This window comes from Centropristis striata, chromosome 9 (genome assembly GCF_030273125.1).
Source record: "Centropristis striata isolate RG_2023a ecotype Rhode Island chromosome 9, C.striata_1.0, whole genome shotgun sequence".
Taxonomy (NCBI): domain Eukaryota; kingdom Metazoa; phylum Chordata; class Actinopteri; order Perciformes; family Serranidae; genus Centropristis; species Centropristis striata.
Window position 1 is genome coordinate 36,285,244 of NC_081525.1, and position 23,074 is coordinate 36,308,317.

At 38.8% G+C, this 23,074-nt stretch overlaps 2 protein-coding genes across 3 annotated transcripts; one reads left to right on the plus strand and one right to left on the minus strand.

Annotated features, from left to right (window-relative positions):
• Positions 1–1,011: 1,011 nt before the first annotated feature.
• On the minus strand, positions 1,012–5,770 carry xcr1a.1 (chemokine (C motif) receptor 1a, duplicate 1). The gene is made up of 2 exons (XM_059341331.1): positions 5,695–5,770; positions 1,012–2,606 (listed from the first exon to the last, which is right to left on the minus strand). The coding sequence occupies exon 2, from the start codon at positions 2,587–2,589 to the stop codon at positions 1,585–1,587; it is 1,005 nt and encodes a 334-aa protein (XP_059197314.1). The 5' UTR covers positions 2,590–2,606; positions 5,695–5,770; the 3' UTR covers positions 1,012–1,584.
• fyco1a (FYVE and coiled-coil domain autophagy adaptor 1a) lies at positions 4,563–22,024 on the plus strand. Of its 2 annotated transcripts, none has more exons than XM_059341329.1 (18): positions 4,563–4,616; positions 6,496–6,610; positions 7,275–7,381; positions 7,527–7,652; positions 8,099–8,205; positions 8,710–8,853; positions 9,007–9,100; positions 9,213–11,708; positions 12,516–12,608; positions 13,407–13,525; positions 13,624–13,791; positions 14,983–15,135; positions 15,288–15,517; positions 15,979–16,132; positions 17,741–17,833; positions 17,926–18,136; positions 19,278–19,387; positions 20,229–22,024. In XM_059341329.1, the coding sequence occupies exons 2-18, from the start codon at positions 6,550–6,552 to the stop codon at positions 20,302–20,304; spliced, it is 4,542 nt and encodes a 1,513-aa protein (XP_059197312.1). In that variant the 5' UTR covers positions 4,563–4,616; positions 6,496–6,549; the 3' UTR covers positions 20,305–22,024. The 2 variants fall into 2 exon arrangements, with proteins under 2 accessions (XP_059197312.1, XP_059197313.1); XM_059341330.1 differs by having other exon boundaries at positions 4,581–4,616; positions 6,499–6,610.
• Positions 22,025–23,074: the final 1,050 nt, after the last annotated feature.

The window sequence follows — 23,074 nt, forward strand, 5'->3', positions numbered from 1 at the left end:
CCAAGAAGCATGCACGCTCCATAATTTCTCCAGTCTACTGATAACACCACGCACAACACAGACCTAAGTGTGCAGTGCTGAGAGAAAAACAGTTCCTTGATGAATACCTCAAGTTAAAGTCACTGCTAATTCAAAATCATGCCGTTTTCAAGGTTTTTTCTGTATTTATGCAGTATGTAAAGAAGGTATAACACATTTTTATTGAAAAAACAAAAACAAATAAACATTAATTGATCCATCATCCATTGGTGGTGGTTCATCATGGGGGAAAAAAACATTTCAGTTGAAAAGACATTGATATTTTTTGTTGCGTGGTGCCACTAGACTGTAGGATTTCAACCGCCCATGCCACAGCAGTGGCCTTCGCCACACTTCTGGCAAGGCGGACTATCCTCTTTAAGTGGAAAAAGTCGGTACCCCCTTTTCATGGGCGGTGGGTGATGGACGTAGTGGCTCATCTTAAAGTGGAACAACTAAGATATACGACTCAAGGCTCAGAGAGTAAATTCAAAAAGCTGTGGCAACCGTTCCTACTATATGTTGAGAAGCTCCCCGTAGACTAAATGATTTCAAGGGCCCTGTGAATTTATTTATTTACTTATTTATTTTACTGTTTTTTTGTTTTTACTTCTCTGTTCACCTCTGTCGGTTTTGTATAGCTGATTTGCATAATTTGTGAAGTTTTACCATTATTGCTTTTCTTTGTGTCAGAATGTCTGTTTATTTTTGTTATTGTTGTTTTGTCATTAACGCTAATATATTTGGGACATTCTAATCATGTTTATTTTTATTATTATTATTTCTTATTGATTTTATGGTGTGCGCACAATACATTTGAGTTTCTGGATGTGTTTGAGTTCATGGATGTTCTTGTGCTGTATGTATTATAAAACCCAATAAAAAAATATTCACAAAAAAAACAAAAAACTTTTACATTACTTTTTATTTGGTAGGGTCTTTAAAGAGCTAAATTTATTTGAGATGTGTCACAGGTTCTATTTTACACTAATCTACCTGTAAATCACCTGAACATTGATGCTTAAATCAGTTCAAATATGGGCAGACTTTTATATATATACAAACATATTTATTATTAAAACAAAAGGATAGAAAACAAATTGCTTACACAATTAATTATATGAAATTCCAACATTTAAAATAGATGTTCTATGCAGTGATACAGTGTATGAATTTTACACAATCATTTACAACATAATTACATTAATAAGTGAATTTTGAATGAACATCAGTGTAAATCATTTTGCACTCTGGACATATTTTTGCTATAATGGCTCCACTTCCTAATGCATAATATTTCCAAATGTCCACGATAAACATAACTTCCCTCTAAAGTGTGGGTAAATAAAAAATATGCTGCAATAAATATATAAAACAAGCCACAAATTATACCACAGGTTGAACAAAGACACGGGTAAAGATTTGCAGAAAAATGTATAATTGAATGTTGATTGAAGCTTGCTTAAAATGGGAACATATAAAACAGTTCCTACACTACAAAGCACTTCACCAAATACACACTAGATGCTGTTGTAAATGCAAGGAAGTTATATACTTAAACAGCAACTAGTACATCGATCCACGTGAGAAGTTTTGCAGTCTAACCTGCTGTTCTTCGACTGGACTTTGGCGAATGAACATTCGGTGCAGCATTGACTTCAAATGACTCCTAAACTTCACACCAACAAATGCATAAAAGACAGGGTTCAGGCAGCAGTGGGAGAAGGCAATGAGCCGGCACACGTAGAATGCATAGTCAACCCCTAAACTTGCATCACAGTCATGAAATGGTGCAATCAAATTGTCGGCCAAAATCCTCAGAAAGATGACCACGTTGTACGGCACCCAGCCGAGGAAGAACACCGTCACGATGCAGAAGACTAACTTCACTGCTCTGTTCTTTGTGTGGGATCTTGTTCTTGTTATTCGCCACAGTATTCGAATGTAGCAGAAAGCCATCACTACAAACGCCACTAAGAAGAAAATATTCTGTTGAGAGATACCAACGATTTTCCACACGGAGGTTTCGTATTCACAGCCCCAGGAGTGTTCACCTTTGCGGGGAATCAAGACTAGGGAGCTGTAGAGCAGGGAGGGCATGGCTGCTCCAATGCTGATCATCCACAGTATTATAGTCACAAACACCCTGGTGCTAGGTCTCAGTGAGCTCAGGTTGGACAGAGGGTGGACAACGGCCAAATACCTGTAGATGGTCATGATGGTCAGGAAGACGATGCTGCTGTAAAACCCAGTGAAGAAGACAAAAGTCACAATTTTGCACAGGAGCTCTGAAAACACCCATCCCCAGATGTGGTATATTGCCCAGAAGGGGAGCCCGGTGGTGAAGACGAGGTCAGAGATGGCCAGGTTTAGGATGAAAATGTTGGTGAGAGACTTGAGGTTTTCATACAAAGCCAGGATTACTAGGACGAGGATGTTCCCTGTAAGGCTCAGAGTGATCACAATGGAGAAGAACACCGGAGTGGCGATGGATCCAAACTTGACCACCTCACCCTTTTCACAGACTTCATCCTCATAGTCATCGGTATAGTTTTCAAAGGAGTCATTCATTGCTCTTCAACTGGATCCTAGAAAAGGAATATAGGATTAGATTTTTTTTTCCAAATCTGCAAGCAAATATGTTTCCATAATAATAATAATAATAACAGTGGTATTTTGTAGACACACTGCTATTTAAAGGGTTAACATTTTGAAAATGAATAGATATTTGGTAGTTCTGATCAGGGCTGATGTGTCCTAAAAGATTTAACTAATTTAAGTGGAAAATAATATTCATATTTTGAAGCAGACATTTTTGTTCTGAAACACCAAATCAAATCAAATCAACTTTATTTATAGAGCCCTTTAAGACAGCGTTAGCTGATACAAAGTGCTGTACATGGCAGGACAGATCAACAATAAAAACAAAACAAGCAAAAACAACTAAAACAAAGCGAGTCTCATGCTGGGTAAAAAACAATAAATAAAAGTGGGTTTTAAAATGAATCTCAATTTTAAAATGAGTCTTAATTTTAAAATGAATCTTAATTTTAAAAAAACACAAAGAACAAACAAAAACAAATAAAAACAGAACAAAGGCTCATGTTGAGTAACAAGATCTTTTTTTATGGGATGCACAAGGGTGAATGCAAATCAAAAGATACAAGAAAAGAGTTATAACGATTAGGACTGACTGTATGTGTATATTGTGTATACTAAGGATGGTGCACTTAATGACATGTCACACTGGAACTACTTTTATGAGCGCATAATAGTATTGAACTATAGTGTAATAAAGAAAAAAACGGACCTACCTCCTGTTTGATGGGACTGATATGTTGATGGATGTTATGCCTTCTGTCTACTCAACAGAGAGCTAAAAAAGAAGTACCTTTTATAATGTTGTGACGTGCAACTTTCTGTTCCTACTTCTGTTACCGTAGCCTGACCTATATATATATAACACACTATTTCCTGAATGAAGGTGAATGTTATGAAGGTTATGAGATAAGAATCATGCATCTAGTTTTGGTTTTGACATAACCCTCTAAGAGACTTTTGGTGCCCACCCAATACAAAGGACATATTTTGTTTGCAATGCACATATATTTCATATATTTGATATATTTGATTTATTATATCTAAAAAAAACACTATTTTTTCTGCTCTGGATAAACCTGGGAACAGGTTTAACAGGGACTGTTACTTCAAAAACAGAATTGTATGTCTAACTGTGCCAGTTAAGGCAAGATACCTGCATGGCTACTAGATGTATAGGGACTTGATCATAGACTCTATAAATAATTGATGTGTGTTTGTGTTTTTTTTTTTTGATGAACCAAAGCCTTTAGCCACACATAATGAGAAATCAGAAAAGAGAAATGAGAGGTGAAAGGGGTAATTCAGCACTTCAGTGTTGCACTTTCATAATGTTATTTTCATTTTTTTCAAAGAAGGAAGAGGCTGAGATGCTTTGAGTTTTTGTACCTAGTATAGGTCAAGCTTAAAAAGCACAGCTCCTGTATTTCCCGCAATGCAACGGATAGCATATTTTTATTTTGTATTTTATATAAATATTATATATATATAAATATATATATAATATATTATATATATATAAATATAATATAAATATTTTATATTTTTATTATTGACAGTCCTACTGAGATGTCAAGTGTTTTCTTCTAGAGACACAAAAACACCACGCACATATTGAATGTTGCTCCATCTTTTAGTCCAAACACAAATGCTTTACATTATAAATCATAAAAGCCTTTTTTTTAGAGAGACAGAGGGAGAAAATGGATGGATGGTGTAAGGGGGTGCAGTTGCATTAAATCTACTTTAAAGCTTTGCAAGAGGGAACAAAGGCCCACAGGACAGTGGGACAAGCATTAATGACTGTCATGATCACATGACACCTCTGTTTACTCTGCTACGACAACCAAACTATAGTCCCGCCTTTCAGCCTCATAGTGATTGGTCGGAGGGCTACATGTCGCTTTGTGAGTGGATGACGCAATGTCAATCACGGTACTTTTAGCAAGATTGTCTGCACACAGAAATGGTTGTTATGGACTTGAGTACTATCTGTAAAAGTATGTCAAAGTTATTATTTTTCGTATTACTTCACTAGAAACTAACCAGAAACATGTTATATTATCCAATGTATCGTTTATCGGTGATGTCACGGTTCTTTTCAAAATGTCAGTCAAAGGTTCACAGTGTCAAAGCTAAATATAACGTCACAGCTACAGCTGGAAAAGGCACAAAAGTCGTCTTTAAGAGGTCAAGCGACTATATAATATTATGTATCTGTCCGTCGTCGATGTAAGAAAAGTAATATTAGTGCTGAAGGAGTGGATGATAAGTGTTTCAAAACTGTTGTAAAACTGGTAAAACCCAACTGACGTTAACCTAGTTAGCAGTTAGCTAGCTAAACAAAACGTTAAACGTTAAACCAATCGTAAAGTGGTTTAACAAAAGTTACTAATGCGTGAATGTTTCTGCTTTAAATATAGGTTGTTTCCATACATTGCCATGGTATAGCAACTTTCACAAGGTTATATTAACCCTATAAAGCCAAGTGTATCATATTAGATACAGTTATTTTTGAGACCTCTACATCATCAAAAACCTGATGTTTACATGTGTTGAAGATAAACAAACTGAGCAACAAATTGCACAAAAATACCAGATGTAACAAAAATGATATGCAGGTTCCACGAGTGGATCAGTCATTGCTGCATTAAAAAACTTCATATCTGCAGATGTATGATGTTGTGTTATATGGAAAAAATATGTATTTTGAATGTTTGAGGAAAAGGGTAAAGTCAAAGTCTTAATAGGTTAAAAATGTTAGGGTTTATATGTTTTTGTTAGTTCAAGAAAAAAAACTGAGCAACAAATTGCACAAAAAGACCTGATGTATCAAATATGATACAAATAAGAATTCATATATGCAATTTATTTGTTTTTTAAAATTCGTCAGCAGGTTAATAAGCAGTCAGTTTTTATAAAAATTGAATTTTCTGGCAATTATTTCATGGTTCAGGCTTTATAGGGTTAAGATGGCAGCCTTTGTTTACTTTCTCATAGCTAACAAATAGGAGTTTACAGAAGGAGACACAGTAACATTAGGACCTACAGTAAACACTACACCGTTTCTAGTAATACCTGTCAAAGGTACTTCCTCTGGAAATGTTATGATGTTCAGTTTCGTTGACACTTCCTCGGAGAGGTTTTTGACTCAGCTCCATGGTAATTATGGCAGCCATCATCTGTGGTGCTAGTGTTTTATGGGATGCAACACATTTGACCACAAATCTAATGTGAAGTTTTTATTTAAACGCATTGGCAGCATTTAACACACTTCATGGTTATAAAAAAAACGAGGGAATTGTGCATTTTGCAACATATTTGTCTCTTTCCTCATTGGTAATTAATGTGGATTTTAGTGAAGAATGCCTCTCACTCTCATGTGAGGTAACACTTGAAAAGTGGTCTACTTTAACCAGCATCCAGAATGAACCGGATTTATTTTACCTTAGGTCATCTTACAGCACAACCATAGACTTTATAGAGCAATAAGAGACCGTGTCCTGACCCAAAGTTCAAGAAGCAGGATGTATGCCTGGGATCAGTAAATCAGAAACACTCGACTTTGCATTCATTTTCCTATTTTTTCCTAAAAATCCTTAATATAGCAGTTATATAAGAATGTAAATATGTTTTTAGTTGTTTCAGAGTGTGTCATATAGTGTAACAAAACAAAGATGGATAGTTTTACAGATAGGAATAGAATATCATATCATACAGATCCAATGTCAGATGCAATCTACCCATCATGAACTCCCACTAATGTATGACACATTTGTGTGTATCAAGTTTGCCCATGTGTATCCACAAAAGAGTACAGTATGTTGGAGCATTCATGTCAATCTTTTGTTCCTGACTGCTTCTGATTCTCTGATTCAGCAGACTGGATGTGACCCTGTGACCCCTGGTTGCCAGGGAGAGAGCGGTGGGGCCATGGCTGCTGGGGCTACGGTTGGGGAGAGCCAACTCCAGAGGATTATCCGAGATCTGCATGGTACGCCAGCTTTATGTGTGTGTGCCAGTTTGCGTGAATGTGTGTGAATAGACTGGCTGCATGCTGTTGATGGCTGACATGGTGTGACTGAAGAGAGGAGAAAGAAGAGATGTAATGTCGTGACCTTAGCCTCAGCCTACCCGTCAAGTCTGAGTACAGTATTTATTGCTGGCGCTATCTGACCTTTCCTGGTCATCCTTTCTTTTGGGAAAACGTTTATCTGACCTCATGTCTGCGTAGAAAGGGTGTGGTGAAAGCCTCTGTCAGCATGCAACGAGACAGAGAGTGTATACTGAGGGTGCACCCGTCCCGGGTGTCATTCCAGTTTTTGCGATGGATACGAGGCAAGTGATTCATTTACAGACTAGCTGAGCTTGAAGGCGATAGAAATGAAAAAGCAATGGTAAAAGATTGGAGATTTAGGTAGCTGTTTGTGTGTGAGTGTGTAACCAAAATGATTCTATGCAATTTCTAATTAGATTAAATTATTCTGCCTTTTTTCTTCCCTTTCCTGATATTTATTTCTGAATGAAGACTTGATGTTCCTCTGTTTTTGCCTAAAACGTTTGTCCTTTTTTTCTTTTTTCTTTTTTCTTTTTCAAGATAAATCAACATGTTGCTGTGTTATTAATCACGGATCCTTCTTAATTTTTGTGAATTTCAGAGGCTGTTGCTGAACTTGCAAAGGAATACAGAGAAAGTGGAGAGCCAATCACAGATGACAGTACCAACCTGCACAAATTCTCCTACAAATTGGAGTACCTGCTACAGGTGTGATTTAGCTCATTTTTTTACACCTGATCCCAATTACTCAAGGAAGATGTGAATAAATGCATAATTACTGACATAACTTTAAAAGTAATCCATGTCCAACTGTTCTTCTTTCCAACTGTATCTATATGTCCATATCTTTCAGTTTGACCAGAAGGAGAAAACCACATTTCTTGGTACAAAGAAGGATTATTGGGAATACTTCACAGAATGTCTGGCTAAAATCAAAGGAGCCAATGATGGAATTCGCTTTGTCAAATCCATCACTGAGGTATGAATACACCACAAGTAACGCCTCACAGCTTCAGCTTGTCTCTGTGGAGTTTGCCTGTGTCAGCGTGGGTTCCCTCCAGGTCCTCCAGCTTCATCCCACGGTCCAATTTAGTTACATTTTGGTTAAATTTGTGAATCTAAATTGCCCGTAGGAGTGAATGAATGAGAGCATGGATGGTTGTCTGTCTCTATGTGTCAGCCTTGCGATAGTCTGGCAGTCTGTGCAGGATGTACCCCGTCTCTTGCCCAGGGTCAGCTGGGATCGGCTCCAGCCTCCTGCGACCTGAGCTCGGACAATGGGTGAAGGAGAATGAATGACTGAATGAATGATGAATGAATGTCTATGTCGTTTTTTGGATAGCCCTGCAGTTTAAGTATGAAGTAAACACACTTAAGAAGACTTGCAACTCTTTGTAAAAATAATGGATTCTTTTGCTTTAATAGCTGAAGACATCTCTGGGGAAAGGACGAGCATTTATCCGTTACTCCCTCGTACATCAGCGACTGGCTGACACCCTGCAGCAATGCCTGATGAACCAGAGAGTCACCAGGTAAAAACTGACAAGTCTCTTTGCAATGTGGTTTTTTTTTTTCATTTAGATATGAAGAATGCTGGGGCTTTGCTGAAGTGTAAGCAAAGATGAAGAAACATTGAACAGCATTTTTTTTATCATTAAAAGGAAACACATTTACCTGAAATCGATCATTTCCTTATTAGCAACCAAATTTTTATTGTTCATTCTGTACTTTTCCCTTTCTATTAAAGTAATCATCAGTAGTATCAACTGTTGGTGAATATAAAGAGCAGTCTAACTAAGAAAAATGAAGTAATAATTTTAAATTATTTACTGGGCAGCTACAAATGAAAATCTTATAATCTTACAGCTATCATTTGGTGCCATAAACCCTGTTCTGGTTTAGATGATCAATTATGATGAATAATTAAAGTGTTAAATAAAGTGTGAAAATATTGGACAAAAGTTCCTTTTTAAGCCACGTTTCTAGTTGTTGCAATATGTTCTTTTGTGATCTGTTCCTCATCTCTCTTTCTTCAGTGACTGGTACTATGCAAGAAGCCCCTTCTTGAAGCCACACCTTAGTGTTGACATAATCAATCACCTGTACGAACTCAATGAGGTCCAGTTTGATGTGGCTTCCAGAGGTCATGATCTGGATGCCGCATGGCCTACTTTTGCAAGGTAACAAGCAAGACAAATCATGAAAACAATAATAGAGCGGATAAAAACTACATGAATATCAAGATTTTTTTACAGAAGCAAGTGTGTCCAGAAACAGACATTAATTTGCCGCTGCTTTGGAGTACAATATCCGATTTCTTTTCTCATCAACAGGAGGACACTGGGAAGTGCAAACTCTCCTGGCCACATGTGGAAACCACCCAGTCGCAGTTCCAGTATTAACAGTCTGGCCAGCACCTACTCCCAGGTAACACACAAATAACATCCTGTCATTTTATCAAATTTTTAACATGGCTGCATGATGTTCATCGCTCTTCTCTTCTGTGCTTCCTCCTCTGGTTTCCTTTGCAACCATCTAGCAAGCACATGAGTTCCCCTCCAGCCCTGACTATGGTCAGGGTCTCATGAATGACCTGAATGAGTCTCTGCCTACCTGCACCGAAGATGCCAGCACAGTTGAAAACCTTCGCCTTGAGCTGGACCAGTCGGAGCTGAAGCAGCGAGAGCTCCTAGATAAGGTGCAGCAACTGGGCGAGGAGGCTGCTGAGCTCAGGAGCGTAGTTGTGCAGCTCCAGAGACAGCTGGACGTCTCCCTCGCTGCCCAGGAGGAGCAACAGGGCTTGCAGGGAGATCTCAAGGCTCTGAGAGGCAGAGAAGAGACCCTCTCCAAAGAGCTGGAAGCACTCAGGATGGGTGAAAAAGCCAGGGAGGCCGAACAACAACTGCTTCAGGAAAAGCTGGCAGGTGCTGAGGGGAAGAACATAGAGCTCCTGGCCAAGTTGGATGGAGTTCTGAATGAAAAGGGCCAGCAGGCAGCTAGTCACTTTGATTCAGCTCAAAAGATACATGAGTTACTGGACAGATTGAAAGAGGCAGAGAGGGGGAAGATGGAAGCTGTGGCTGAGTTGGAGGAGAAGAAGAGACAGACAGAGAGGCTAGAGGATGAGCTGAGAGTCAAGGAGGCAGCTGCAAAGCAGGGTGAAACAAAACTCGGAGCGTTAGTTGCATCCACATCCGAGGAGAAGACCAAGTTGGAGGCGAAAGTGGAAGAACAGTGCAGTGCTCTTGATAAACTACAGGGCGCCTTGACAGTGAGAGAGAAGGAGGCGAGCAACCTACAAATGCAACTGCAGGATCTCCAAAGAGCTGTAGAGGAGAAGGAGAAAGTGGTGGAAGAGGTGAAGAGGAAGGCACACCAAGATAAAGATGAAATGCAGAAGAATGCCAGTGGTTTAAAAGAGTCATTAGAAGCGGAAATCTCCGCCCTTAAGGGGCAGCTAAGTAAGAAACAGGCAGAGTTTAGCTCCAGCTGCAAGACACTACAACAACTAGAAACCAAGATCCAGGGCCTGACCACAGAGAGGGAGAAACTGACCACTGACGTTGTTGAGCTGGAGGGTAATGTCAAAGACCAAGCCACAAAGATAGAAGACTACAAGACGCAGTGCGCCAATCTAATGGAACTGAATGAAAAACTGCTGACAACGGTGAAGAGAAACGAGGAGCTGAAGAAAGAGATGGCAGAGAACCGAACCGTACTTGAAGCTGAATTAGCATCTTTGAGAGCTTCTGAAAAACAGCTTCGTGGACAGCTGGATGACACTAAGATGACAGTGGATGAAAAAGAGAAGCACTTGCGCGAGGAGAACCGCAAGCTGGATGAGAGTCTGCAGCGAGTCACCATGGCTGCAAAGCTCTCAGAGGCCACGTCAAAGCGGCTGGAGCAGGAGAACACGAGTCTGAAGGAGGAGCAGGACACTGTGAAATCAGCCCTTAGCCGCATGCAAGCTGACCTGAAGAGTGTTCACGGGCAGATCGGAGAGTTAGAGAAAAACTTAGGCGCCTCACGCAAGAACGAAGCAAGCCTTCAAGAACAAGTCCAGACCAAAGAGGCCCAGCTGGAAAGTAAAGAGAAGAACCTTGTTGAGCTCCAGTCCAGGTTAAAAGCCCTTGAGGCCAGGGAGAAGGAGCTTGAAATTGCCAAAGCCGATGCAGAGGCAACTTGCGCTAAACAGACAGAGTTGATTGAAAGGGTTTCCTCTGAGAAGCAGGCGATGGAGAAATGTCAGCTGGAGAGGAGCGCGGCTCAAGCAAAGGAGAACCAGCAAATGACGGGCAAACTTGAAGGCCAGTTGGAGGTGAGCATGAAAGAAGTGTCCAGGCTCCAGGCAGAGATTCTGGACCTCAGGGTGCGGGTGCAGAGGGCTGAGGAGGAAAAGCTAAAATCACAAGCACAGCTGGAGGTGACAGAGGCCCAAAGAGATGAGCTCAGGACTCTGACCGAGCAGCTTAAAGCCCAGACAGAGGCACTGAATCAAAGGCATGTAACAGAGCTTATGGAGTGCAAAAAGAAAGAAGAGGCTATGATTGAACAGCGGGATAGAGAAGTAGCCGCCCATGCTGAGTTGTCGATCTCTGGGGCTGCTGTCCGAGAAGAGCTGTCCAACCTCAAGGCAGAAAATGCCAGGCTAGCCTCAGAGAACAGGGAGACGCGTGATAGTCTACACAGGGCCAACACAGAGATGGCAGAGCTTGGCATAAACATCTGTAAGCTAAGTGCAGAAAAGGAGGAGGCTAGAGAGCATTGGTCAGGAGACGCTGCCAGGATTGAAGAGATGGAGAAAGAGGTGGAGCGACTGGAAGAGAACATGGCAGAACTACGGCTAGAGAATAGCAAACTAAGAGAGGAGCTGACACAGAAGGAGAGACTTCCAGAGACTGTCATGGAGCTCCAGGAGCAGCTGGACAAGGCCAGGGACAAAATGCAGAGTGTCAAGGACACGAGCCGAGAGGAGGTGGAGGCCGCCAAGTTCCAAATGAGCTCGGAGAGCATGAATCATCAGGGCCAGATGAAGGTGAGTTAGCCAGAACTTGGTAATCATGACAGTGATATTTGCTGCAATGAATTCTTCACATTAGTAATGAGTTATGTGTTATCTGGATAATGACATAAAGGTAGACTGACATAGCAACCAGACGGAGCCAGAGTGCAGCTACACTGTGCAGTTCTATTTCTATGTAAAAGTCCTGCACCGAAGCTTTAAACCTAATGACTAATTCCTTTAACGCCACCATGAAGTTGACATTGTTCACATGACATGACATGGTTTGGAGTGAAATGCCTCAACAACAACTATTGATTAATTGCCATTAAATTAGGTACAAAAATTAACGTCCGCCTCAGGAGAAATTGGAATAACTTGGTGATTCTTTGACTTTGAAATTAGTTAGAATTGAATGACTAACTGTCATAAATTGAGTTAGAAATAAAACTCATTCTAAATAGTCAGGCGGCTCAGTGTTGACCAATTATTCCTAAACATTTAATCCAAATGGCTATAATTTAATGGTTTGGTTCTGCAAACTGTCTTTTTAATTTAGAATTTCCTTTTATGACTAACTTTTGGTTATGACATGTAAAACTAAAGACATTTCCATCAGCCTCAGCTTTACTTTGTGTTTAGTGCTAATGAGGAAATGCTAGCATACTGAACTAAGATGGCTCACATGGTAAACATTATATCACATGATTAGCAACACCATGTTAGCATCATCATATTAGCATAATGGCTGACAGCTTTTCCAAAGTACAGCCTCACAGAGCTGCTAGTGTCTCTGACTATTTCTGTCTTCCCTTTTCTTCTGTTTCTCTCCTATTTCAGAGTGTGAATGAGCAGCTGGACAAGATGAAAGCACAGCTGCAAGAGGCGCTAAACAATGTGTCCAGCTTGCAGGCCAGAGTGTCTGAACTAGAGGTCTGTGTCTTTCAAGCATCAAATACAATGACTCATGGTTACACGATAAGTAGGTACATGGTGGTGGAAGAATGTGTTCTATAATCTTTGCAGAGGGAAAGGGTGTTATTTAATAATAGACCATTATCCGGAAGTATGTATTAAAGTCACATACAACCAAGGCAATGCAAGTTCATAACAAGAAATAACAAGACAATTCAAAGTGCTTTACATAAAACAATAAAAGCATCAAGACAAAGTGCAAAAGCAGAAGACTATAGATAGATTGAAGTCAAAAGTGCAACATCATACACAGCCCAGAGCAGCACCAGCACCTTTATCATTAGTGAATTTGTAGAAGGGAAAGAAAAAAGGAAGCTACACACAACATGGGACATTATAACATGAAGGTTATTTGTTCAGTACTAATTAACGGTGGATGATTATGTGAGATAATTATTTCAGGTCTCTGTTTTTATAATGAGGTACCTTGATTGCTTGAGCAGTTTTCTTTGATTGCAGAAGGTAAAACGGATGAAAAATCACTGCATTGCGATAGTCCTAATTGATTTGATAGCTTTATGAAATTGCTTTAAAAATGTTCCTCTCTGGCTTGATGTGTTTATAGATCAATTGATCCTGTTATTAGATTTTACTGTTTCTATGATGCATCACCAAACAATATTTTTACTGTACAGCAGTTTTTAACAGAACTGAGAGCACTATTAGAACAAAAATGAAACAGTTGTTGAAAAAAATGTCAAATAATGTTTTTACTAATGGGTGTTTTTTCATTTGTTCTTATGTTGTTTAATGAAGGCTGTGAATGAGCAGTACTTGCAGCTAAATGGCGAGAAAGATGCTCACATCACAAAGACAGAAACAACAATTCGTGAGAGTGAGAGCGAGATTCAGCAACTGAGAAATGCATTAACCAGGTGCGTTTATGACCAGTGATACCTGTGAATTTAACCTTTTTGGCTACAAAAAAAAAATAACTTACTGAGTCATTCTCCTTGTACTTACTTGTCTTCAGTGCTGAAGAAGAACTCTCTGCTGTGCAAAAAGTCTGCGAGGAATTGAAGCAGAAACTCAACACAACAGAAGCTGACAAACAAAGCCAGTCTCTGAAGATGACTGCAGAGATCGATGACCTCAACAGAACTAAGACCAACCTTGAAGAGCGACTGATCGAGCTTATAAGGTATTACCAGCTTTCTGCAGCCACAGGCATGGGGCTTCTTAATGAAGAAAGGGGTTGAAGTTCACTTTCTTGTTGAATGTCTACCGCCTTGTTATTTTTGTTTGCTGCCATCTCGTTGATACACCCCTGAGGAGTGTGTGTTTTGAATTGGCTTTGCAGTAAGTTCTCTGATGTGGTAATACTTGACATTGATGGGAGAAAATTGGGTCTTGGGAGCAGGATCAGGGGAAAAGGCTTGGTTGAATGGTGATAATTTACTAAGAACAGGTTTGACATAGAGAGATTGTGACAGAGAAGATTGCAGGCAATGCTCAGAGGCCAGCAGAACAGGTGAAGAGGGGCAGAGAGGTGCTACTGATTAGAAAGATCACTTTTTATACTTCTACATTCTTCACTGGGTTCAGAAACCACTGATGCCTCAAAAGGATTCCTATTCTGTGAGGGATAAAACACAAATATAGTGACTCAGTCAACTCCTTAGGGATGTGCCCACGTGATTTCAGTCTTTTCTTCCTTTATATATCTATATTTCTTTTTTTTTTTCATCATTTGGGGATAATGAGGAAACTCCCAGTGTTGAGTACATGTTATTATAAAACTACAGTTCAGTTCAAGTACATGACATACTAAATTTGTTCACTCTTCAAAGATCAAGTGTGAAACAAGGTTAGTTTACAGTATAGCTAGTTCCCATATGCCTCCAGAGAAGTTATGAAACGTTGAGCGTTTTATGTTCTAACATTCAACAGATAACACAAATCTTCGAGGTCATTATTTTAAATTGAATTCATGTGGAAAAAAAATCATTTTCTAAACTATCTCTAGCCCAGATTTGTAAAGATGGCACCGAATGACACTAAACTGTAATTTATGTTTTTATGTGGCTTATGAATGATTGATGCATGTATGTATGTATGTATGTATGTATGTATGTATGTATGTAAGAATGATACTTGTTTGATTTATGTAAGATATGCTGCTACTTGCCCCTGTCTCCTGCCTTATAGGGACCACAATGGAAACAAGCCTTAGGGCTTTATTGTGTCATCCCTGACTATTTTTTAATCTATCTATATTACGTATGACACAGGTTGCTGTTTCATATTTTTTATATCAAGAATGGTCAAATAAAATCAATCAATCAATCAATCAAACTGGAATGCATTTATCTTTTTTTTTTCTTTATGTCAGGGATAAAGATGCTCTGTGGCAGAAGTCAGATGCTCTGGAGTTTGAGCAGAAACTGCGAGCGGAGGAACGCTGGTGGTTAGTGGATAAGGAAGCCACCAACTGCCTCGGCTGCCAGGGCCAGTTCACCTGGTGGCTGCGCAGACATCACTGCAGGTGGGCTTTAGTGGGCTCCGAGGGCCTGCTGCACACTGTTGCACCTGTCAATGCCTGTACCTACCGTGTTTGACTTTCAGTCTACATACAGTATCACTTCTCAAAAAGCAAGAGATCAGAAACGTTCAACAGGTTTATTGTTTCACTTTTAGGCTCTGTGGCCGCATCTTCTGCTACTACTGCAGCAACAACTTTGTGATGACCAAGCACAGTGGGAAGAAGGAGCGCTGCTGCAGGGACTGTTACACTCAGCACAGTGCGGTGGTGGAGAGGTTCACAGAGGCAGAGCTCAGTCCTTCAGACACTCAGCCTCCTCCACCAGGAGCTGGACCTCATCCACCTCCTGAACCAGCGCCGTATAAACCCATTCCCAGGGTAACAGGTGAGAGGCAAGCTGGGAAGAAAAACAAGTTATCTACTACATGCTCGCAACTGCACTCATGGCAAAAATATTGATTTTTGTAGTTCTCCAACTCTTTAAGGTAAATTGACTGAACAGCTTTATGCAGAAGTGAAAAGGCTGAATTCATCAGATTGAGGAACAAAGACAAAGAAACTTCTGTTGTAAAAATGATTGTTCAATAGACAAAAGGAGAAGTGGGTGACCTTTCCATTCAGGGAAGAAACTGTTTTGCTTCTATTGTAAAGTAAGAATAGCTGCATCATGTTACAGTAATTCTATTTTTGTAGTGGCTCAGTCTCAGACATGGATGACATGAGCTTTTTTTTCTATACTGTAACAGTACATGAAATACGTTTTGCATACTCTGTATAATCAGAAGACTATACATGAGAATATGTATTGGTCCAATAGTTGAATTCATATTTTCTTCTTTCTCCCAGTTTCTGACCCCAGCAACAGATCTGATGACGGAGCTTATGACATAATCACAGAGGAGGAAGTGAATGGCGTCTATGACAGTGACACCACCTCCCAAACAACAGGAGGTTCCCTGGAAGGAGAACAAGACCGAAGGCCTCCTGGAGCACTGGATATGTGAGTGTAATATTTATCTGGGGATGGAGCGATTTGGGACTCCGTCCTTTTGATGAGATACCTCATTTGAAGGTTGAACATTCACAAAAGATCGTTGGCCTTGACCTGGAACACATTGGCAATATTTACCAAGTCAGAGCCACTAGGAAAGCAAAGGCCATACTGTCAAACCTCCTACATCCTCTACATGCAGAGTCTCGACTCCTGCCACTAGGAAGGAGATATATTTACAGGAAGAGGGCCAAAACAAACAGATATCTAAAATAATTTGTTCCCTCAGCTGTTGGCTTCCTAAACAAACTAGGGTAGTAGCTTTGTCTTTCTTAAGCAATGTAAATGATTATATTCCATGATGTCTCCCATATGCTTTTATGCTTTAATGTTTTTATGTTCTGTGTTTTGTATTTATTATGATTATTTGTTTGTTGTGTGACATTTTTAACTACTGAATGCAGAACAAATTGCCCCTCGGGGACAATAAAGATTTATCAATAAATCAATCAAACACAAGATGAGACAGTGGTTTAGGGTTACAGTCTTCAACATCCAGGCCTTCATGGTCAATTATTGCTCTTAGAAGAGTGGCAACTACATACGGTATATTCATGTGTACTGGTTCCATGTTGACTAATAAGAGCAAACCACAAGTCAAAGTCCAATGTACTGTAGGCATATATGGTGCTGGTTGATTTTAAATACAAAAAAAATACAGTGATTTTATAACAAATGCATAAAAGCTTTAAATCTTGCTCTTTTAGCAGCCAAACAGTAACAGTAATGCTTTCTTCCGGGTTGTTTTCACCTCAACTCCTTGAACTTTGAAGTGGGAAGTAGGAAATTGGGAAGTAAACTTGTTCTGTATTCAATATATTGCACCATCAATTGGAGGAAATTCAAACGGGACAAAATATCCATAAAGTATTATAAATAAGGACAAATCACTGGAGACACTCATTAAGGCCCATCCTTAAGCTAAAACACACCTGCTGTGAACGTCCCACTGCTGCTGTTAAAAATCACAATAAATACAGACCCCCTACTGCTCGAATGCAGAAATCTGCATAGTTCCATAGTAGATGCAACCTAAGCTGTTTGTTTGTCTTTTCACCTTCTGGATATTTCTCATGGAAATGGAATCATATGGAAACGTTTACAACACTATGAGTAGAAGGCAACACACACACACCACTTGCTTTGTCTCCCTTGTGGTGCGGGAAATCAATTCCCCCATAGACACAATTCCAACAGAAAAAAATAAGAAATGTCGACTTTTTAAATCAGTCAATTCAGAGTTGAAAAGTGTGTGTGAATTTTTTTTTTCTGTTGGAATGTTTACAAAATGCTCATGTGCAGAAGTACTGAATATTTCGAGTATTAAATCTTGTGTATGCATGTGCCATTATACATGTTTAAAATCATTATTCCACTTTTAATGCATGATGGTGAATCAGGATCACCTAGAAGAGCTAAAAGAATTGTTTATGTATGTTGGCTACATCAGGATAATTAGTATTATTGTTAGTTTTTTATTCTGACCAAAGCATTGCCCCATTAGTTATTTTCCACTGAAAACAAAATCTTTGTGCCTTGTGTGCCTTTGATTTACAGAGGCACAGGAGACGTGACCCCAGATGACCCAGAAGAGCATGTCCCCACTGTTCAGGATTCAGAAATCAACCTTCTCAGATCAGGAGAAGTCACGTGAGTCTTTACCTTTGGTTTTCTTAACGTGTGTAACTGATGAGTCACTTTGTTTCAACACAACTCTTCAAATCCATTTGTTGTCGCGGCAGGATGGCTGTCCCCCTCAGCATTGACGATATTTCTCAGTTTGGTGACGGCTCCAGGGAACTCTTCATCAAGTCCAGCTGTTACAGTGTGATATCCGTCACAGTGGGTGACAGTGGGCCAACCATCAGCTGGATGTTTTCCTCAGAGCCTAAGAGCATCTCCTTCAGTGTGGTTTACAGGGAGTCCACTGACACTCATGTGGATCAATCAAAGGTAGATGAACTTGTTGAAGAGAACCTGGTCTCACAGAAATCCGTGAAATAGCCACGGATTTTGCTTAACTCAAAATCTGTGGAATAGCCACGTAATCGCTCAAATTTCCGTGAAACTGACACGGATTTCGCTACAATGCAAGTTAATGACAGTCATATCCTGTGGCTATTGGTTTGTTCCAAGTCACGTGACTTTCAAGGTCCCAGCGGTCAGAACAAAAAACATGGCGGACAGTTCTCTCATTTTTAGTGAAAAATCAATATTTTGACTTAGTTTCTGCATAAAAATGGATTTTGATCACATTTCTAGCGAGAAATATATGTTTTATTTTCTAAATCTTCACTCAGTGAATGTACATAATCACTTTGTATGTTGGAATAGCCACGGGATATGACTGTCATTAACTTGCATTGTAGCGAAATCCGTGTCAGTTTCACAGAAATTTGAGCGATTCCGTGGCTATTCCACGGATTTTGAGTTAAGCGAAATGCGTGTGGCTATTTCACGGATTTCTGTGAGACCATGTTGGTTGAAGACCAACGTGTTGTGAGACTCTGTACTCTCGGAGGGCAAAAGCCAAAGGCATTGTTGTTACATAAATTAAATTTGAAGCACGTCACAATCCCTTTCAACTGTTAGAAAATACAGCCACCTCAAAACAGATGATGAGCAAAATGTACCAGACACAATGGACTGACCCAGTGTGTGCGGTCATGGGTGCTCCCTACAGAGAGGCAGCACTTTTTTATTGATCCTTCAAATATCACTGACTGAGGAAAACACTGCAGGTGTCCAGAGCTTCTCAGCACGTTGAGGCCACGCATCCTGCACCTAAAATGTCAGGGTGTTGATGACCTTTCATCTCATATTGCCACCCCCTCCTTCTCTTCCCAATACTTCAGAATCTGAGATTTTAATGTCTTTAACAGTAGCTTTTAAATTCAAAGTGTGTCTCATAATATGTTATGATAAGAATGCTGATGATTGCATTCTTGATATTTGACGTAATTGGTTACGCATGGCAACGTAAATGTCATGTACAATAAATAGACTGGCTCAGGGTAGATGTGTTATGACAACCAGAATCTTTCACCTGTTCATTGAGTTTCACTTCAGACCATTGTTTCTGTTCTTCTCTCAGGTCCTGATTCCTCTGACTCGCTGCAATTCCCATAAAGAGACAATTCAGGGTCAACTGAAAGTCCGTAACCCCGGTCTCTACACTCTCATCTTTGACAACTCCTTCTCACGGTACGGACCTCCTGACACCCACTGTCTTTGTCATGACTCTTCATCCAAGTGGGATATATATTGATATGTTTTTGCTCTTGTGGAAATAATCAGGGGCAAAAGGCAAAATATTTTGCCCGAAACAGACCCAAAAAAGATCCTCTAGGACAGGGGTGACAAACTCAAATACACAATGGGCCAAAATTTAAAACTTGAATAAAATCGCGGGCCAACATTGAACAAATAAACCTTTTAATATATACCAAACATGTTTTGCTTTAACATTAAATATGGAACCAGCAACGCTTATAAACATACAATATATAACTAAATAGTGCAGACATGCAAAATCAAATTTCAAATAAAAAAACACATCAATGTCATTAATTTATTAAATAAAAATTAAATAAAAATCGTATGCCTCTTTTCTATTTGCATCCTTCTGATTTAAATATCAAAATAAACTTTTTCAACAGGTTAATAAATTCTGCCTTTCTTTTCGCCATTTCTTGGAAGGGTTAGCTCGGAGACAGCTCTAGCTTGAGGTTGCTATGACGACTGTCACAGAGGAGCGTTTCTGGGTCCTGTCCTGATTGACGCGCCAAAACAACAGCAGGGCATTGTGGGATTTGTAGTATTAGCGGTAAATTTGCCGTTTAATACCGGTGGGTCAGCTTTTATAGGACAATAATAATATAATAATTTGGTATTGCCTCGCAGGCCAAATAAAATTACACTGCGGGCCAAATTTGGCCCGCGGGACAGAGTTTGACACCCTTGCTTTAGGCCTTTCGCTGGTTTGCTATTGTGCCTCAGTGTCAATTGGATTGCCCCTCTTAAATCAGAAACCCTTTTCCAACAGGTTTATCTCCAAAAAAGTCTTCTACCATCTGACCATGGAGAGGCCCATAATCTATGATGGAAGCGACTTTCCCTGAAGCCAAACAACTCTCACAGTGGCGTCAGCACGATGTCACTGTGGCAGCTAAATGGACACTGAAGACATGGCAAAGTCAATGACTGTTTCTAATTAATTGGCCGTTTTTTTCTTTTTGCTCTTAAAATCCCAAAACCTGTTTTATCCCAAGTATTTTATGTTTTTAAAAATGTTTCTTTATTATTTAAGTCGGTGGTTTTAATGTTTTGAGGTGTGCTCAAGTTTTAACTGTGGCAGAAGTGAAGTGTTGTCATCAAGATGAAGTTTTAGTTTTAGAAAGAAACAGAAAGTTTATGAAAGCTTTTTTTTTTGTAAACATACACCAAGTAGTATACGTACTTTAAGTTCAGTTGGGTTTAAATGAGTCAGTTCTTTAGTTTTAGAAATAGTGTGGTTTTTGTTATTTCTTTCTTTAATTTTTGTTGGTCTTAGTTTTGCTTTGGCCTCTCTTTCCCCAAATATGCTGTTAAGTAAGGGAATGCAGATCACTGCAAAAAACACTAGCATTATGGAATATGAAAAGACTGTTGTAATACCATAAGTATTTATTTGCAAAAGTTGTATGTAGGTAGACCCAGGAAATCTTTTTAAAAATGTACTAAATAATGGTCAGTTGTGCAATCCTTTGAAACAAAGCTTTCAAAGCAGAAAAGTGCAGACAGTAATTTCCTCCTGGCTTGTTTATTAATTGACTCGTCTGAACACTATGTTTGAAGAAAAAGCAGCAACCAGAAACAGGCCTGGGAAAATACTGTTACTGTTTGATATCAAAGAACACGAACTGTGTGCAAATCTCAGGAGTGGGACTTAAAATTGCCCCCTAGTGCTCTAATTTTAATGTTTTCGAAAAAAAATCAAATCAAGTAAAGAAAAACTCATCATCTTTCTTTCTGTGCAAGGAGACTACAACCCAGCTTTTTCTGTCCAGTTTATAGGATATAATGAGGCAGAGTGTCTAGTGTATCTACACATGCTGACTTGTGTCATTACAATGACATTTACTTCAAGTATATTATTGACTTTCCGCTTATAATTACTCTCAAAGTGCCTATTAACTCTGATTGCCAGGTATTAATTTGCTTTTGTATCTGAATATTTGTTATCCGCACACAAAGTGACACTTGGTGAATTGATTCTATTCTGTAAAAGCTTAATGACATTTAAATATCAATATGCACAATATATTTTCTTTCAGTTTGTTATTTTAAATGATTTGAATCTCTGGAATCTTTTCGTGCTATGTTTAGATACTGTAACCCTCTGCACTGTGCTCAAAAAGGTTTCAGTATTGTGTGCGTTAAATGTTTTTTTTTTTTTTTCACAGCACAGCAATAAGGAAAAAAACGGGCTTGCTTACATTTGGTGCTTACTAAGGGCTTATCTCTGCTGCTTTCATGGAGATCTGTTTGCAGTCATATTTTTGATGGGTGTAAATTGGTGCAATTTCTATGCAAAGGCTCATATTTTCTCTACAGAGCTGCACTTTTTGATAATTATTTTATAAATTGTTGCAAACAATATAAAATCTGTTAAGTTTACATTATCTTTGTCAAAGTTTTCACGCAGGGACAGATTTTTCTACTTGCTGTTTTTGAAGGATAATTTTGGAGTAGAATGTGCATGAATCATGGCTTCAGGCACTCAGTGTAACTAGTAATAGACCTGTCAAACACCCAGTAAACATGAATAAAACATGAGAGTGATGATGCCTCCAACATTCACTAATCTGTCTCTGGTTTAGTGTTTGACAGCTTGGAACGACAGAACAACAAGATCAATATATTACCACTGCGTGCTGCTGCAGTCATTCAGAAATCTGATGTGATCAAGGACCCCGGTAACACTTTACAATAACCATCATTTATAAACAGTAAACAGATAGTTTATTAATGTTTAATCATCATTTATAAACTGTTTATAGACCATTAGAATGGTAAATACATCATTTATTAATGTTTAACTAACTTAATCATGTATAAATGGCAAATAGATGTATATTCATTTATAAACATGTCTATTAATGTAAGTTTATAGTTACTTTACCATTTACAAACAATTAAATTATAATTAATTGTTTATAAATAGTTTTAATTGCACCCATTTAAATATTTTTAACTCCATATTAAGTATGTTAATGATTTTGAAATGATTCATATACCTTTAAGAAATTGGTTGAAAACATTTAACGATTAAATATGTAAAGCATTTGGTAAATGGTTAATAATTGGTTTATAAGCCATCTATAAACATTATTTAGTTGGTTATTGTAAAGTGTTACCAAGACAAGTATGTTTCCTGTCTAACAATCCCTCATCTAAATTTACGTCAGAGTGGATGTAGAGGCAGAAAGTATTTTATTAATAAAAAAAACAAAAATGAGAAACCCAAAGCAGTTCAACACAGACAAACACTCAACCAGGTATAAAAGCTTTAGAAGTGACGTTTTGTGTGATTCGGATGCAAGATATCAGGTGTAGAAGTAGCCCCTTATAATAATAATAGTAAAAATAATAATAATGCAATTTTGTAAAATGCATTTTTTTTAATCATTGTGCTTTTGTCAGGCTCATTTGTATCTCAGTAGTTCATCTAGGCTTGCTGCAATATACCGGTGTGGACGATAACAGATATTAAAAATATAAAATATTGATGCCATGTTCATAACAGACGTGATAATATTGTGTGAATAATCCAGTGCCACTTATTTAATTTCCATCTCTTCCCAATTTTGCTTGATGTAGTTCTGTTTGCAGACTCCAAAAAAGACAAAT